This window comes from Canis lupus, chromosome 24 (genome assembly GCF_011100685.1).
Source record: "Canis lupus familiaris isolate Mischka breed German Shepherd chromosome 24, alternate assembly UU_Cfam_GSD_1.0, whole genome shotgun sequence".
Classification (NCBI taxonomy): domain Eukaryota; kingdom Metazoa; phylum Chordata; class Mammalia; order Carnivora; family Canidae; genus Canis; species Canis lupus.
In genome coordinates, this window is record NC_049245.1 from 27,270,762 (window position 1) to 27,287,505 (window position 16,744).

General features: G+C 54.8%; 1 protein-coding gene across 1 annotated transcript in view; it reads right to left on the reverse strand.

The window, feature by feature from the left end:
- Window positions 1-2,205: 2,205 nt before the first annotated feature.
- KIAA1755 (uncharacterized protein KIAA1755 homolog) overlaps window positions 2,206-16,744 on the reverse strand; it is a 40,288-nt gene continuing 25,749 nt past the window's right edge. The window contains exons 7-14 of the mRNA XM_038572293.1: window positions 16,564-16,650; window positions 14,478-14,594; window positions 12,651-12,749; window positions 11,596-11,744; window positions 9,496-9,634; window positions 8,182-8,304; window positions 7,358-7,579; window positions 2,206-3,439 (exon numbers count right to left, since the gene is read on the reverse strand). Of these exons, the coding sequence (XP_038428221.1) occupies window positions 2,738-3,439; window positions 7,358-7,579; window positions 8,182-8,304; window positions 9,496-9,634; window positions 11,596-11,744; window positions 12,651-12,749; window positions 14,478-14,594; window positions 16,564-16,650 (1,638 nt within the window). The 3' untranslated portion in view covers window positions 2,206-2,737. The remainder of the gene's footprint in view (window positions 3,440-7,357; window positions 7,580-8,181; window positions 8,305-9,495; window positions 9,635-11,595; window positions 11,745-12,650; window positions 12,750-14,477; window positions 14,595-16,563; window positions 16,651-16,744) is intronic.

Below are 16,744 nucleotides of genomic sequence, written 5' to 3' on the forward strand. Positions count from 1 at the left end.
TCGGCAGCAGCCCAGGCTCAGCAGGATTTCTGAGGAGACAAAGCCTGTGACCAATTCAGAAACAGCAATCAGCCCAGGCTTGTCCCAAGATAAGTCCAAGGTATCAGTGTGGTACCAAGTCCTGGCTCTGCCACTTGCTGCATAACACTTGTCTGAGTCTTGGTATCCTCCCCAGTAAAATGGAATGAAATTGGTATTGACTTCCTAGGATTGTCATGAAAGATCCAGTGAGCCCTGTAAAGCTTCTAAAGTGCTTAGCACTGAGCTATGCGCTAAGAAAATGCAGAATAAATATTAGCTATTATTATTATTATTATTATTATTATTATTATTATTATTTATTTGTTTTTATATACTAGTATGCATCATTATATTTCATGTCTGCCTCCCCTCTCCCCCATGGGCTGCTCTTGGGGTTTGGCTCTTTATAAGTCAGTGGGATGCACAAGATGGCTTTGGGGAGCCCTCCCTTCCAAGGATTCGGGGATCATCCATCCGCCTCCTCAGCCCCTCTCCTCCCTTACAGTGTCTTGTATTCTCTCTCGGAAGTTAGCTTCTATCCTTGCATCCCAGGTGCCCTGGCTCCCTGCCCATGGTCCCCACTGGTTGGATGCTGTTGCTATGGCAACAGCATTTTAAGAGCCTTCAGCCCCCCTCTGAGGCGACAGGCGTGGATGGAGGTGGGCTTATCACCCGCCTCCTGCATCCTCAGGCCAGTCTGGATGGAAGGCAGGAGAGTGGAATGCAAGAACGTGGGCTGGCCTGGGCTGGGGGGCCAGCTCAGACCCTAGCCTCAAGTGTGGCCCCATAGTACCCCACCTCGCCGTGTCGCAGGGGAAACACCCGATTACAACTGCAGTTCCCTGCCATGCCCTGGCTCCAAGGGTCTGATTTTAATTATCTGGGTGGGACCCCCTAGGAAGCTGCCTTTGATCAATCTGCTCATGGTTCTGAGGCAGACAAGCTACAGACCACACCTGAAGAAATCTAGAGTCTTAGAAGATTCCTGAAGCCAACTTGGGCATTGAGGTTTGTGTTGCTTTCTCTGCTGAGCTGTTTCCCAAAAAACTTGCCTGGCCCTCCCAGGCACATTCCCATCCAGCTTCCCTCTCTTTCCAGAGTTGAGCTGAGTGCCCTGCCCTCTGCTCGGAGCTAGGAAGATTCCAGGGCCAGGCTGCCAGGGGCCACCTTATTAATGTATCCTAGGCAGAGACAGGGCCTCATACTTTCTCGGCATCATGACATCCAGGGGAGGTGCTAGCAGGGGTTACTCTGAGCCAAGTGAAAGGCTGGCTGTCTTCTAGATACCCTACAAAGGACAGTTGGGGTGAGGTAGAGATAGGTAGGAGGCTACGTGACCAGGCTCACAGAAATCCCAGAAATGCTGAGGCCTAACAAAACCAGAGATAAGGGAACAAACCAGACTAACCTGCCCTGGGCATCAGCGGTAGGGTCTTTTTATGGCAGTCACACTGTGACTAACCAAGAATAACCATACCCCACGGAAGAAGTGAGCCATTAAAGATGTTATCACCAGTCCTTACTCAGACTAAGCCATCCCAAAAATGATAAGGCCACAGGCTCCCCAGTTAGTTCTAAATAAGACTGTCGGTGGAGGCTCATGTTGGCAACACTATTGGGACCCCTCTCACTCCTGAGAGCTTTTTCTGTACCCTTGCTTCATAAAACTCTATCACTTTACTCATTCTCTTTTGTCCTCGAGACTCATTCTTTGACTCTGTGAGACAAGAAACTCGCGGTCCCGCTTCACTCTGAGATCGGAGGTGTCAAGGCCTTCCCACCCTGTCTTCCTGTTGGATGGGGATGTGGCTCCCTACTCTCACCCAAACCCAACCACCAGCAGAACCCCACCTAAGACCCGGGGAACCAGAAGCTGTGCCTAAAGAGAGATGGGGACCTGGGGAGTGGGGGAGTGAAAGTCGAAGAGTCTGAGGAGATGTGTGGGGAGAAGAAGCTAGAACATCACCGGGGGAGAGGGTTCTCTCTGGAGTGCGTGGAGGGGGACAAGATCTCTTGGGGTTCCTGGACTGTGAGACTGATGGCCCCTGTGTGTGGGAGGCGCCAGCGAGAGAGCAGAGAGTGCATGCCCTGCCCTTACTCCTTCAGGGTACACTGACTGGCTTCCAGCAGATGATTCTCTTTGCCCGAGGCCGGCCCAGAGAATAAACAGTCAGCATGCGGTGATTTACTTGACAACACGCCCTTTATTCCCTTCCCACACTCACCTCCTCCCTGTGGTTCCTGGAATCACTGCCAAATAAACAGGCACTGGAATCCTTGTCTCGGATCAGAAGCCACTCCCCGGAATCTCCCCACTCATGGCAACTATGCCCCCGCCCCGGGCCCCAAGGAGAAGCTAATGCACCCCGAACTCCAGATGGGTGTCAGGCTTGCCAAGACCTCTGGAAGGGTCTGTACCAACAGCTCCATCCACGATGGGACGCGGGGCTTACGGAGTCTCCCAGGCTCTACGGTGTCCTGCCTTGCCCTCAGTACTCTCTATTCCGATTCAGTCAGGTCTTCCTAGAGTTTTCTAGAGCTGGGAATGGGTTCGGGTTCTTACCCTCTCCTAGCATGGGCTAAACATACAGCAAGTGCTCAGGAGCCAGGTCCAGATAGGATCAGCCAGGGCTCCCCAGTTTCCTCTTGTCCCTGGGCCCCTTCCCAGCCACCCCCCCCCAACCCCGGAGCCTGGTGCGATTGGAGGGGGTCCTAGCTAGAGGGATGCAGGGGGACTCGTCTGGGGGGAGTCCTCCAGGGACGTCTGTGAGTCTGTCCCCTCTGAGGAGAAGCTGCCCCCCGTGGGATGGGGGTTCTGACTCTGCCTGGGGAGTCGCTGCCAGGAGAAGAGGGGGGCCAGGAAGCCCTCAGGGGCAGGAAACGGAAATGGCTCATGGGGGCCTTTGCCTTCATCAGCCTCTCGGGCCTGGCCAACGTCCTGCGGCAAAAGGCCTGCCTGCAAATTTCTGTTCTGCCCCTCTCTGGGGGCCCGAGGCCAACAGGAATTTGGCGAACGATCCAGGCCTAGTGAATCCTGGAGGGGCAGGCCTGGCCTTCCCCTGGAAGTAACATCTCCATTCAGACTCTGGCCCTTGGCAGCTGCCCTTCTGAGTCCCGGGTGTGCTGAGGGGGCAGTGGGCCCTTCTGGGCATGGACAGTGGGCTAGTGCCTTCTTCAGGAGGGTCTGGATCTCCTCGTGTCTCACCCGGGCCTCCTCCCACAGGTCCTGGCCCAGGCCCTCCTGGCTCAGAGAGGCCACCTGGAGCTCCATGGCCGTGAGCTTCTCTGCAGGGAACTCAGACGCCAGTCGCTGCACGTAGCGGAGGAGGCGGCGCTGGTCTCCAGGGCTGGCCCTTTGGGTCTTGCCCAGCCTGAGCTGTCTCATCAGGTCCTGACAGTCCATGTGAAACCAGGTCATCTGGGGCGAGAAGAGGGGGATGAGGAGTTCAGACTACGAGTGGGACTGTGGGGCTCCATGAGGAAAGGGATGCGCCTCTCCAAGCAGAGAGTAAGTATTCCTGGGCTGAATTCCTAAGAAACGCCCAATCAGTGACCTGGCCTCCTCCGTGTGCCATGAGGGTCTCTGCCATCAATGAAGGCAACGGTTTCCCTCTCTTCCCTGAGGTAAACACACCTGCGATCAGTAAGGTCATGCCTGAGGATCCTAGCACCCCTTGGATCCTCAGGCATGGTCTCACAGACCCAGAGGGCCAGCAAAGACTTAGCCCCTTGGGGGCTCAGTTATTCCTTCTCGAGAAGATGAGGTTGTACTAGATGATCATTCGGGTTCTTGGATTGTGGTAACAATTGTCTTCCCGCCTTATGAGTGACACGGAGAGAAATGTCTAGTGGATGTTAATTGAGCACCGACGGCTGGGTTCTATGCATCTCGGGTAGGATCACACTGAACTGTACCAGTAGCCCATTTTACAGAGGAGGAAACCAAGGCTCAGAGACATGACATCTCTTGCCCCAGGTCATGCTGCTAGTCAGTGGAGAGCTGGGATTTGAACTCAGATGTGTCCAGCCTTAGACTCCGATGTGTCCAAGCACCTCCTTGCACGGGGAGACTGGCCCAGGCAGGGTGGTGCCGGCGCAGTCACCATCAAGACCGCCAGCCAACCTGGGCCCGGGCCCCCCTCACTCTGCCCCATTTGAGGATGTGGCCCGTCCCTACTTCACCCACAAAATGTCTGCAGGCTGCAAAGGAGCCAACATATTCCCAGCAGCTCGTGAAAAACATAATCTTTCTCTCCATTAATTTAGGAGCCGACAGCGAGCTGTTAGCTGTGGGGATTGAGAACCGTTTTCTCCAAGGAAACCATCTTTCCGCAGATTAAGGGAACTTGTCTTTAGATAAATGGCTTCATATTCGCGGAAGCACACGGAGCTCATGGCTGGGAAAGGGCTCCATAAATCTCTGTTAGCGGCACAATTGTTTTATTATTATTTAGTGCCAAAGCTGTGGTCCACGCGCTCTCGGCCTGGGGCTGAGTCCAGCCCCAGGGCTGTCCTGTCTGTCCGTCTGTCTGGGACCCCATCTTCTAGGCTGAGCCGCACAGGGATGGGCAGCCCTCCGAGATCATCTTGCCCAACCCTGGACCGTGTGGATTAAGAGGAGCAGGGGCCTGCTGCCAGGTCAGTGAGATGGCCGGGGTGAGATTCCAGGGTTGAGGCCACCTCCTGTCTGACTTCCAGGCCTGGTAGGGGGTGGCCAGGGGTGGGGGGGATCTATCCTCCTGCTTGCCCCCCCCCCCCCAGTCTTCCTTCCTCTGCCTCACTCCTCGCTCTTCCTGTAGCTACTTGGCCTCCGTGGGGGCCGACCCTGCACCTGGCACCAGGGATGCATGAGGACACAGTCCGGGGCTCACCTCCCCAGTCACAACAGGCAAGCAGGGGAGGAAGCCACAGGATAACTGCAGATGGTGAGGAGCACTGTGAAGTGAAAAAATCAGGGTGACTGCAGGGATGGGGGGCCAGGCCAGGAGGGGACCTGCGAGCTGAGCCTGCAGAAAGCAAGGCAGCAGCCGGTCTTGAGGCAGATGGTTCCCCACGGAGGGAGCCGCAAGTGCAAAGGCGCAGAGCTGCAGCGAGATGGCTTTATGGGGCTGAAATCGGCTAAAATTAGTAAGCAAGGGAGAGAAGCTGCCAGATGTCCTTAACCCATGAGGCATTCCACGCTCCTACTGCTGCTAATGATGATCATATTGGTGTCGATAATAATAACACCAAATTTGAGTAAAGCCCCAGGGGGTGAGGGTTTACTTACATTTCGTTTCATTCTCTCACTACCCAGCAAGGCTGGCACCAGAGCCAAGGGTTCTGGGTTTGAATCTCAGCTCTGCCACTTTCCAGCTGTGTGACCCTGGAGAGTTATTTGACCTCTCTGTGTTTCCTGGTGCATAAAATGGGCATAATAATAGCACCTGCCTCAGAGAGTTGGCGTGACAATGAAATGACCTGTGAAATGATGGACAGGGCCCACCACATAATAACTCCAAAAGCATTGGTCATGACTACTATGACGATCACTATTACTGATGAGGAGCTGAGGCCCAGAGCAGAGAAGACCGTCGCTGAGGTCACACGGCCTGTGCAGGCAGGAGCTGCCCCCCTGGCTCTAAGCCCCAGACTCTGGCACCGCCTGGCTCTCTGCTGTCAGCTGGGAGTGGGGGGTCCCTTCACTGCCACTGTCATATCCCTTGCCGGCTGCCCTGCAGAGACAGAGTGGCCTGTTCTTGCAGCGCCCCAGGCGGGACTTGACCAGAGTCCCTCCTGCTGCCCTCTGAAGCATCGGTGTCATTGTCTGCTGTGTGCTGGACCAGCCTGACAGCTGGGAGGCTGGGGTCAAGCCCTTCCCACACTCTGTCCTCGGGGGCAAGTGCGAGGGGGCAAGTCTGAGGACCCTAGGCCTGGGCCTGGGCCAGAGCTGTGGGTTCTTGTCCCATCTGGGGTGCAGCTCTCTGGGGCTGTGCCTTGTCCTCCTAAGCCTCAGTTCCCCATCAGAAAAATGAGAGATGTGGCTAAATGGCTAAATGGTGGGGAGGGTCTTAAGTCAAATCCTGCTTGGCCACCAGTCCTCTGGGGAACCATGAGTGAGGCACTCTCCTCTTTAGGTACCCTTTCCTCGTAAAGATATGGTGAAATTAGGGGTGCCTAGATGGCTCAGTCAGTAGAGTGTGTGACCTGATCTCGGGGTTGTGAGTTTGAACCTCACACTGGGCATAGAGCCTACTTTAAAAAAAAAAAATGGAAAAAAAAATGATGAGATCAAAACAAGCACGTGTCTGGCACAGAGTCCACAGTCACTAATGTGGGCTACTCTGATAATGATCGTACCATCATCATCACCATCATCATCACACCCAGTTGAACAGGGGAATCTGTTACCACCGGCCTTCTCACCATTGGAGAAGAACACAGAGAGCATCACGAATGCATCTGGGTTTGGATTCCAGCTCTTTTCTGCAGCCTTGGGCAAGTGGCCTTAGGCAAGTCCCTTCCTTCTCCTCTCAGGGCCTCAGTCTGCTCATCTGTAAGATGGGACTGCTCAGCCTGGAGACACTGGATTGCCAAGAGATGATGGATGCCAAGCAATGGAGTTCCCCTTGCCTCCTACCCCAGCACTGCCCCACTCCCATCTACCTTCTACCTTCTCCTCCCCATTCCTAGCCAAACTCTGGGCTCCCGGCAAGGGCCGAGGCCTCTGCTCTGAGGGTGCTCAGAAAAACCCCTGGGCCCACCCTGCGCCGACCGTCCATCCCCTCTTTCCCCAGCTCCTGCTGTCTGTGCCGGACAAGGTGGGGCATGGGAAAGAGCACTAGAATGGTGTCATGGGCTTGCTGTGTGACGCTGGCTGAGTGACAACCCTTCTTTGATCCTGTTTCCCCAGCCAAAGGAGTAGGATAAGGTCAACATTCTTAAGGCGGGTCTGGCCACCAGAAGTTGTCAGCTGGGAGCTGACAGGTAGCAGAGAGCTACCTGTGGAGACAAAGTCCACAGCTTTGATTGGATTCTCGGAAATAACCTGGCCTCCTTTCCCCTAATCCCAACGTTTAAGAAGCAGATGATTTCTGAGTGTCCTTTGAGAGCTGGGAAGCCGCCTGGGTTAGTGGGACAAGCTGGGGTCAGAGATCAGCCAGGACTGATTTAGGGGAGTAGCCTATCCTCTCACACGTTGCTTCTCTTCTAGAAAATGCTAGGTAATGCTCTCCTGCCACCCCACAGGACTACAGAATGAATCACACTAAGAACCCAGGGCTGCGTGCAGGTTCCCACGCTCCCTCCCGGCTGGGGTGGGCAGGGGTGGTCTGGGCAGGGGAGCCACGAGGCTCACCTTCCTGCAGAAGTGGTACAGGTGCAGCAGCGTCTCCAGGTCCGTGCGCTGCCGCTCGGCCGCCATGTAGAAGTGGGTCAGCTTCGCCTGGAAGGCCCGCCGGGTGGAGGCCAAGGCCGCCAGTTCCGGACACTCCGCTCCTCCGGCCTCTCTGGTGCCTTCGGCCGCAGCTCCCAGCTGAGCCGCCTGCTTGGACAGCTCCAGGCCACGGCGGTACTGGGCCTGGGCGGGGACAGGGGGTGCCCACTCAGCCCCCATCTTGGCTGAGGCCTCCTCCAGAGGTCAGGAACCTCTGCTGCCCCGGCCGCTGAACTGCGGGTCTGTAAGATGCGGGCCAGGCCTCTGCCTCAGCAGCTCACTTGCCTAGCTCGGACTCTGTTTAGTGTCACCTCCTTCTGGAAGACTTCCCTGACCCGGGGCCTGGGTTAGGGGCTCCTGTTGTGTGTCCCCTTTCTGTTTCCCTGTTTGTCTGCCCCCAGAGCTCCCTGAGGACTGAGAAGGGGCTGAGTCACCGTGTCCTAGGGTCCACTACATCAAGGGTACAAATTCCTTGCCCACGACCTCTGAGGCCGACCCCGGAATCTGTATTTTATGAAATCTGCCAGGGATTTGGAGATAGGTCTTTTTTGGATGTGGTGGTCCAGGAAGGATTCTTGGAGGAGACAGCATCTAAGCTGAACCCTCTGTGATCTAAGCTGGTCTTCTCTGTGTCTCTGGAAGTTTCTTCATACTCTCCTACCTCCACACCTTTGCCCCACAGGGCCCCCCTCCTCCACTGCCTTCTCCATTTGCTCTGGTCCTGTGTCTCAGTCTTAGGAACGCACCGCAGCCTGAAGGAAGAAGTCCTCAAACTCGGCGTGGGCCTTCTCTATAGTCTCCAAGCTTGTGTCTTTGGGGGTCAGCACTTGCAGGCACCGGCTCCCCTCCTGCTCCATCCAGCTGCTGACCTAGGGCAGAGAAGGGAGGTTTGGACATGGAGGGCGGGTGCCTGGGGGGACGTCCCTAAGCCAGTTCCCCAACTCCCTTGGCGGTGGGGATCTTCTTGTCCTCAGTTATTCAGTGGCTGGGCCTATGCCCATTGGCCTAGACTGAGGCCTTCCCAGTTCTGGGGAGGAGGGACAGTTTGGGGAGGGTGGGTGTATTGTCACGATTTTCAAATACCTGAAGGGGAGATGACTCCCCGAGTGGGATCCCAGTACTACTGTGGTACCCTGGCCAATACCATGCACAAAGTAAGCCTTCTGGGCATGCTTGTCCGAATGAAGTCACAGGGTGGCGAATTTCAGCTTGCGATAACCACTTGGTGCCACCATTCATAAGAGGCAGCTTTTAGAGTAATGAGCTCCCCATCCCCAGGGGTATGCATACAGTGCCAGAGGAAAAGCTGCCTTCTGTAGAGTCAGGTGCACCAGTGCTGTGAAGTAAGGTGCGATGAACTCACTATGTGAACTGGGCAAGTCACTTCCTCCTTCTGGGCTTCAGTTTACTCAGTGGCATAATGGGGTAGACATGAGGATTCAGCGAGGGATGGAGGGGATACAACGGGTCTTGAACCCATGAGCAGAAGTTCCCTTCTTATTCTGGGACTATGTATTCCCTTGCTTTATCCTCCAAAAGCCTGGTGTGGCAGGCACTACTATTATTCCCCATTGAATGGATGGGGAAACCGAGGCAGAGAACAGTTAAATAAACTGCCTAGGGTCAGAGTCAGTGCTGGAGCCAGGATCAGAGCCCACACCGGCTCTGTGATAAAGGGATGCACTAGTTCTAGGTGCCAGCAGTCAGAGTAGTGATGCCAGGTGTGGGCTCCAGGATCGCCAGGTGTGTGACCACAGGCAGGTGATGTAATGTCTCCCAGCCTCAGTGTCCTCATTGATGAGTGGGAGAAATCCTGGCATCTTCCCACATCACCGGTAATTGATAAGGTTGGAAAATCATGGCAGACACAAAGGCTCCGGCCCAGGGCTTGGCAGGGTACGTATGGCTTTTGGGGTTAGGTCTTCACTGGTTGGGCACTCATGCAGCGCCATCATGTGCCATGTCACGGGACACCAGCCTTGGGTCCTTACACCAGAGGGAGTCCCTGGCTGGGGCAGGGCCCGGGGCTTCCCTGTGGAGAGGCCAGCCTCCCCTTTCACCTGGTGGATGGCAGCTTCCAGGCGGCCCAGTCGGATGCGGAGCTCCAGCCTCCCTAGGAGGTGGTTAGATGCAGTGACCAGGACATGCAGCTGCTCATCCACGAGGCCGTACAAGGTGACAGCTTCAGCCAGATGGCTCCTGGGAGGTGGAAGAGAGGGAAAAGGGGCCCAAAATCTTCTTCCCCACCAGTACTCCTGCCCAGCACAGGCCTGCCCTCTGCAACCCCTACCAATTCTCTGGTTCCAGCCTGGGTATTCCAGCTGCTGCCTTGCTGTGTGACCTTGGGCAGGTCCCTATACCTCTCTGGACCTCAGACCTGGCCTTCCACGGGACTGAGAAGACCAGAGCACACAGCAGGAAGCCCAGTGACCCTCCCCTTCCCTGGGAGGGTATGAAGTGACCCGGACAGATCCGGGTTCAAATCTTAACACCTACTCTAAGCCAACTGAATCAGACTTTGAGTACGGCCTGGACATCAGTGCTTTCTAAAGCTTCTTAGATGGTTCCAGTAGGGGCTGAGAACCAGCCCTCACACATTCAGACCTCTTACCACAGGGCCCACTACACAGTGTTTGTTAGCACTTATCATTTCTATTGTAATGGTGGTGACTGGCCCGAACACACCCTTCCAGCCTCGCTTCCATTTTACAGATGGGGAACTGAGGTCCAGAGAGGACTGACTGGTGCATGGCATTCCGAATGGAAACCTGGTCTGCGGCTTTTCTGCACATAGTTTTTTAAAAGTCGGCAAAGCCAGTAAGACATAAGTGAAGAGGCACAGACGGGATTGGGGCATGGTAACACTCCAGGCAAGGAGGGACCTCAGGGCTCTTCCCAACACCCCTCAAATCCCACCCCACCCTTCTGCCCTCCGAGGTCTTACTCCAGAAGGAGATGGAAGGAAAGCCTGCTACCCATGCTCTGGGCCTCCTCAGCTGCCTGCAGCTGCCCACAGATCACTGCCCTTCCCGGGAGGGGTGAGGGCCCAGGGCCGGGATGGAAAATGCTAGCCTGCCTGGGGGCACAGAGGGCCGCAGGGGGGGCGGGCAGAGCTGCAGGGACCCGGCGGCTCAGGTGGGAGCACAGCGCCCCCTGGCGGAGCTGCTGGTGGCCAACGGTCTGCAGAGGCCTGGGGGGGCCGGAGGAGCCAGGAGGCCAGCCGGGGAGGCCGGGTCACTCGGGGAAGGACAGTGCCAGCCCCGCCGGGCCCTGGGCCAGGCAGGGGGACGCGCCCAGCGCCAGCACCCACGTCAGCGTGAATCTGTCTGCAGCTGCAGCTCGGGGTGGCGTGTTCAAGAGTCTGGGCCAGGCTGCGTGGGTTGAAGTCCTGACCCCACCACACCCCCGCTGTGTGATCCTGGGAAAGTCACTCAGCCTCTCTCTGGGCCTCAGCCTCCTCCACAGTAAAATGAGGATAATGCTAGACTCCACCTAGTGGGAATGAAACAAGCTAATGTTCGCAAAGCCCTCAGAATAAGTGCTATTTAGGTGTTGGTTACATACACTTATTCTCGGGTGCTTGGGTAAACTTTGTTTTGTTGTTTGTTCTAACGGAGATAAAATATCTCCAATTACTGGCTGATTTAATTACTGACTTGCACCCCCACCCCTATATTTAAGAAAACTGGTACTGGCCAAGAATATATGTGTTTGTTTTGTGACACAGCATGGGAAGGCAGGGTCTGCAGGGGTTGCTGCTCAGATGTCCTGGCTGTCAGGGCATTTCTCAGAGCCCTGGTCACCCATCGGCCAAATGAGGACTATATGGCCCTCACAAGGTTCTTTTGAGGGATAAACAGATGGACCCTTGAAGGGACTCAGCCCAGTGTCTTAGAAAGTCAGAAGGTGGCCTGGAATGGCCTGAGGGTGGCCTGGAATGAGCAGGGGCCGTCCTCTGATACCTACCTCGGGCTGAAGATGGCCAGGGCTGAAGGAGGGGGAGCAGAGAAGGGACGGGGATCTTACCAAAGCCTCTGCGCAGGAGCCGGGCCCTGCAAGTGCCCATCTTAGGCGTCCTTAGCGCCCTCCTGGTGTGTCCCAGCTCCAAGCCCTCAGGCCAGGGAACAAAGGTGGGGGAGGATAAGCCTGGGTGTTGGTACCTGACATCGGGGTTGAAGTCCAGCCGACCAGCTTCCTGCTGCAGCCTGGCCAGAGTGGCTCCCCCTTCCCGCTGGAGGCCCAGCAGGCCTGGGTCCCTCAGCACGGCCTCCATCAGCTCCTTGGACTTGCTCAGACACCTGGAGGCCTCCTGTCAGTGTAGGGAGGTGAGCTGAGGCTCAGTCCCCACTCTCACTCTCTCACTCTACACCCAGATCAGGCCTGACTGCCCCAGTAGTGGCATTCAAGGTCCTGCAGAAATCTGTCCTTTCTATCTGTAAAACGTCTCCTTGAGCCACTCTTCCTCTTGTCGCCATGGCAACCTCACTGGTCCAAGCACCATCATCTCTCCGAGACACTCATCTCAGCCTCTTCACTGGTCTCCCTGCTGCTCTCTGGCCCCCCACCCCCTGCAGTCTGCTCCCCACACGGCAGCTGGACAGATCTCAAGGTGCCACGGTGTTCATCCCACTGCGTAAAAGTGGGCTTCCCTGCCAGCTAAGAGTCAAATCCCAGCCCACCTCCTTGATACAGGCTCCACCAGATTAGAAGATCCTCCAGCTGTCCTCTTCTTTGCCTAACCCACTCCCACCACTCAGCTCTACGTTGGCCTCCGTGCTACTCTCAAACATACCAGAACAATTCCATCTCAACACCTTAGCACAGATTTGCCCTCCTATTCCATGGCTAGCTCCTTCTCATGCTCAGGTGGCAACTTAAATACCATCTCTTTAGGGAGGCCTTCCCTCTTTCCTTATTGTTCTTGATCTTTCATGACATTTGGCTCAATTTATAACTACATACCCATTTTTCATTTACTTTTTTAATGACTGCCTCTGCCACTGTACCACTAACCACTCCAAGGGCAGGGATGAGTCGGCTTGCGCAGGCTGGGTCTCCAGGGCCTGACACATAGTGAGTGTCCAATAAACATTAGTCCAGTGAATGGATGAAAAATGGGATGATGATGCTCACTGTGCCAGTCCCCTTTACTGAGCCCTTGCTCCATGGAATCTGGGGTGCAGTGGGGCTTCCCCACCCCATGCGCCCGGCTCACCTGCACCCCTCCAGGGGGGTGACTCTTCTCAAACTGCTTGATGGAAGCCTTTAGCAAGGAGGAGGCCTGGCGGAGGTCAGCTAGGAAAGGGTCCAACTTCTGCAGGATGGGAGGCCAGAGTGGGGGTGTTAGCCTGGACCAGTGAGGACGGCGCCTGGCCCCCTCCAGGAGGACATAGGGTGGGTGTCGGACAGTGGTTCTCAAACTTTAGCTGCATCAGAATCACCTGGAGGGCTGGTTAAACTCCAGACTGCTGAGCTCCACTCCTGAGTTCCTGATTTAATTTTGGGGGGGTGGGGTCTGAGAGCATGCATCTCTAACAAGTTCCCAGGTGGTGCTGATGCTGCTGGTCCAGAGACCACACTCTGAGAACCACTGGCGCTGGGAATGAGAGAGGAAGAGAAAAGAAGACCCAAGGAATCCCCTTGGGGAAGAGGAAGGAGCAGGTGTGGGAGGGCGGAGCTAGGAGACATCCTCTGTTGGGTCCCACTCCAACCCACCTCCACCATTGACTGGCTGTGAGACCTTGAGCAAGTTGCCTAGCCTCTCTGTGCCTCTGTTTCCTCCTCTGTAAAATGGGATGACAGTAGTTCCTACCTTACAGGCTTGTGTGAGGATGAAATGGGTTCATGTGTGCGAGGCACTAAGTGTATTAGCCATCATCATCATTAGTTTTATATTCTATGGGTTAGATTCTGTTTCAAGGGATGGTTTTAAAGTGAAAATACAGCTCAAAGGCCACTGGATTCATCAGAGGGGAACGGGGGATGAACAGGAAGGCAGATTGCTCAATATATACCCTTTAGTAGCATTTGAATTTTTAATGTACCGCCTGTTCAAAAACAGACACATGTTCAACAAGAGAGTGCCTGGGCCCCAAACAAATAAATCAACCACCGCATCAGACCGTTAGTGTAGACCAGTGATTCTCACTAGGGGGTGATTTCATCCCCCAGGGGACATTAGGCAAAGTCTGGAGATGATTTTGGTTGTCCCAATTTATGAGGCACTCACATGAGTGCATGTAGTGGCCGGAGACGGTGCTAATCATGCTACAATGCACAAGATAGCAACTCCCTACCCCGCTCTAAAAAAAGAATTACCAGTCCCAAACATGGACAGTGCCAAGGGTGAGCAGCCCTGCTCTAGGGAAAGTCCAGGGTGGCATTTATGAGCACTGGTTTCTGTGCAATTTGAGCCTGGAATCTTCTGTGTGCTGTTGTGCTAGGGCCCCTCCCTGTCCTCTGTGTCCTCATGTGTTAAACTGGGCATGAATTGCCCCCTCCAGGGTCGTGCTGAGAAGCTGAGATCACTCGGGGAAGGAGCCCAGCCCTGGCCCTGGCGGTTTCCTGATCCCCTCCCTCTCTCGGGAGGAAACGAGTCTGCCTCCCCCACCAGCCCCTGTGTTCTCTGAGCTGTGTGGGTCACAGAACAAATGTCTGTCCATTTATTTTCAGTTAACATCAACACAGCTCTTTGCATGCGCCAGCCACTCTTCTAAGCTCTTCGCCCACGTTAACTCAATCAATCCTCACCACGGCCCGCTCGGGAAGTGCTATCATTACCCCTTCTGTTTTGTACACAAGGTAAAGGGCTCAGAGAAGATAGATAACTTACCCAAGGTCACACAGCAGAGCTGGGATTGGAACCCAGGCTGTCTGGGCCCGGAGCCCGAGCCCTTCATAACTGTACTCTGCACCCTCATCACAAATGTTTGTTGAATGTCTGTTGTCGAACGTGACAGGGTCACTGGATTCCTGAGGCAGGACAGTGAAGGGAGGAAGAGGAGGAGGTAGGGTGGGGGGGTGGAGGCTGTGAAGCAGGCACCTGGAAAAACTGCACCCATTCACCGTGGCAGTAGGGGAAGGGGCCCTCCAGGGCTGGGGGCAGCTGGCTGGGGTCCACGTGGTGGCTGAGAGCCTTCAGGGAGGTCACTGCCTCTACCTGCAGATGAAAGAAGCCAGTCAGGGGGACCAGGGGACTTGGGCGTGGAGACATGTTTGAGAAGGGTCTGCAAGATCCCCGCCCCAACACCACTCCACCCGCCACAGGTAGGGCTGGCCTTGGCTTTCTGGGCCAAGGATCTTCTTCTTTTTTTTTTTTTTTGGCCAAGGATCTTCTCTGACAAATCAAAATTCAGAATGAGACCCTGGCTAAGGAATGGCAAGTTACAGTGGTCATACTGCCCCTCTCTTAGCCTGTGCCCAAGGCAGACATCACTAATCAATCACAGCAGGGGCTCCCTCTAAGCCAGGCTCTTGCCCAGCACAGCTCTCCCGGCAATTGCACAAGCTCATTGAAGCTGACCCTTCTCATGTAACTTTTCTGTAATCTTTGAACTGTCCTCTGATGACCCACCAAGGTGCTGTGCCTTCTTGGGGCAGATGAAAAAGGTCACCAAATCTTGACAGTATCTTCTAAGACATGGAGGAGGGATGAGGCAGGTGCCTTTCCTGAGCAAGGAAGTTGGAAGCTTATGCCAGGCCCGGCTCCAGAGACCTAAGCTTGGGATTGGGTGGATTCTAATTTTTTTTTTTTTTTTTGGACTCTTCTCTTTTCCTTGGTACTCAAAGTGTGGTCCAGGGACCAGCAGCAGCAGCACCACCTAGGAGCTTCCTAGAGATGCAGAATCCTGGGCCCCATCCAGAACTACTTCATCAGAACCTGCACATTGACAAGGTCCCCAAGGGATTCACTGGCACATAAAAGCACCTCACTGCTGGCTCACGACGTGCCTCTTTACCAGCGAGGAGGAGGGAGGAGGAAGGAGGCCTTTAAAATCATTTCCTGAAGCAGGGCAGAGGGCAGGGTGCCCACGCTCAGGATTGTAATACATGGCACTAATTAAAGAAAACAGCAGGGCTTTCTCCTACAAAGCCCCAAATCATCTCAGTATCTGAGCTGGAGATACTGAGACGCGAGGGAGGGAAATGCAGGAAGACAGAGGCCACAGTATGCCTCTAGCTTGCCATGTGGCCGTGGGCCTGTTTCCCCTTCTGAAAAGAGGGAGGGAGCGAGCGGTCAGGGGGTTGAAGGGTTTTTTATTATTTTTTATTTTTTATTATTTATTTATTTTTTAAATCTTTTTTTTTTTTTAATTTATTTATTCATGATAGTCACACGGAGAGAGAGAGGCAGAGACACAGGCAGAGGGAGAAGCAGGCTCCATGCACCGGGAGCCCGATGTGGGATTCGATCCCGGGTCTCCAGGATTGCGCCCTGGGCCAAAGGCAGGCGCCAAACCGCTGCGCCACCCAGGGATCCTTATTTTTTTATTTTTTTTGAAGGGTTTTTTATTTTTTTTTTTAAAGATTTTATTTATTTATTTATTTATTTATTCATAGAGACACAGAGAGAGAATGAGAGGCAGAGACACAGGCAGAGGGAGAAGCAGGCTCCATGCAGGGAGCCCGACGTGGGACTCGATCCAGGGTCTTCAGGATCACGCTCCGGGCTGCAGGCGGCACTAAACCGCTGCGCCACCGGGGCTTCCCTGAAGGGTTTTTTAAAAAAGATTTTCTTATTTTTATTGTTTATTATTTATGAGCACGAGCAGAGGGAGAAGGAGAAGTAGACTCCCCGCTGAGCAGGGAGCCTGACATGGGGCTTGATCCTGGGACCCTGGGACCATGACCTGAGCTGAAGGCAGATGCCCAACCACCCAAGCCACCCAGGTGCCCCGAGATGAAATAGGTTTCATGCCACCACAACTACAGTCATGTGGCAGTGTCCCCACAGGAGGTGCTGGGATTGCCAGAGAGAGTGAACTGTATGATTTGGGAACACTTGCCACAGAGGGCAGGCCACGGGGTTGTAGCATCCCACCTTGAACTTGTTGACCTCTACTAGGTTGTTTCACGGTGACCCCTAGCAGGTGAATCTGCACCCCCGCTCAGCTCAGCCTCTCCCTCACCTGGATGCCAGGTAACGTCTCCAGCTGGAGAGCAGCCTCCTTCTCCCCCAGGTAGAGCACAGCACGGATGGAAGCTGGAGCCAGAGCCTGCCAGAGAGAACCATTTCAGAGGGGCTCTGCCTAGACCTTCACCAAGCCCCCCTGCTAAGATTCGGGCAAACAGAGAAGAAGTGGGGCACGG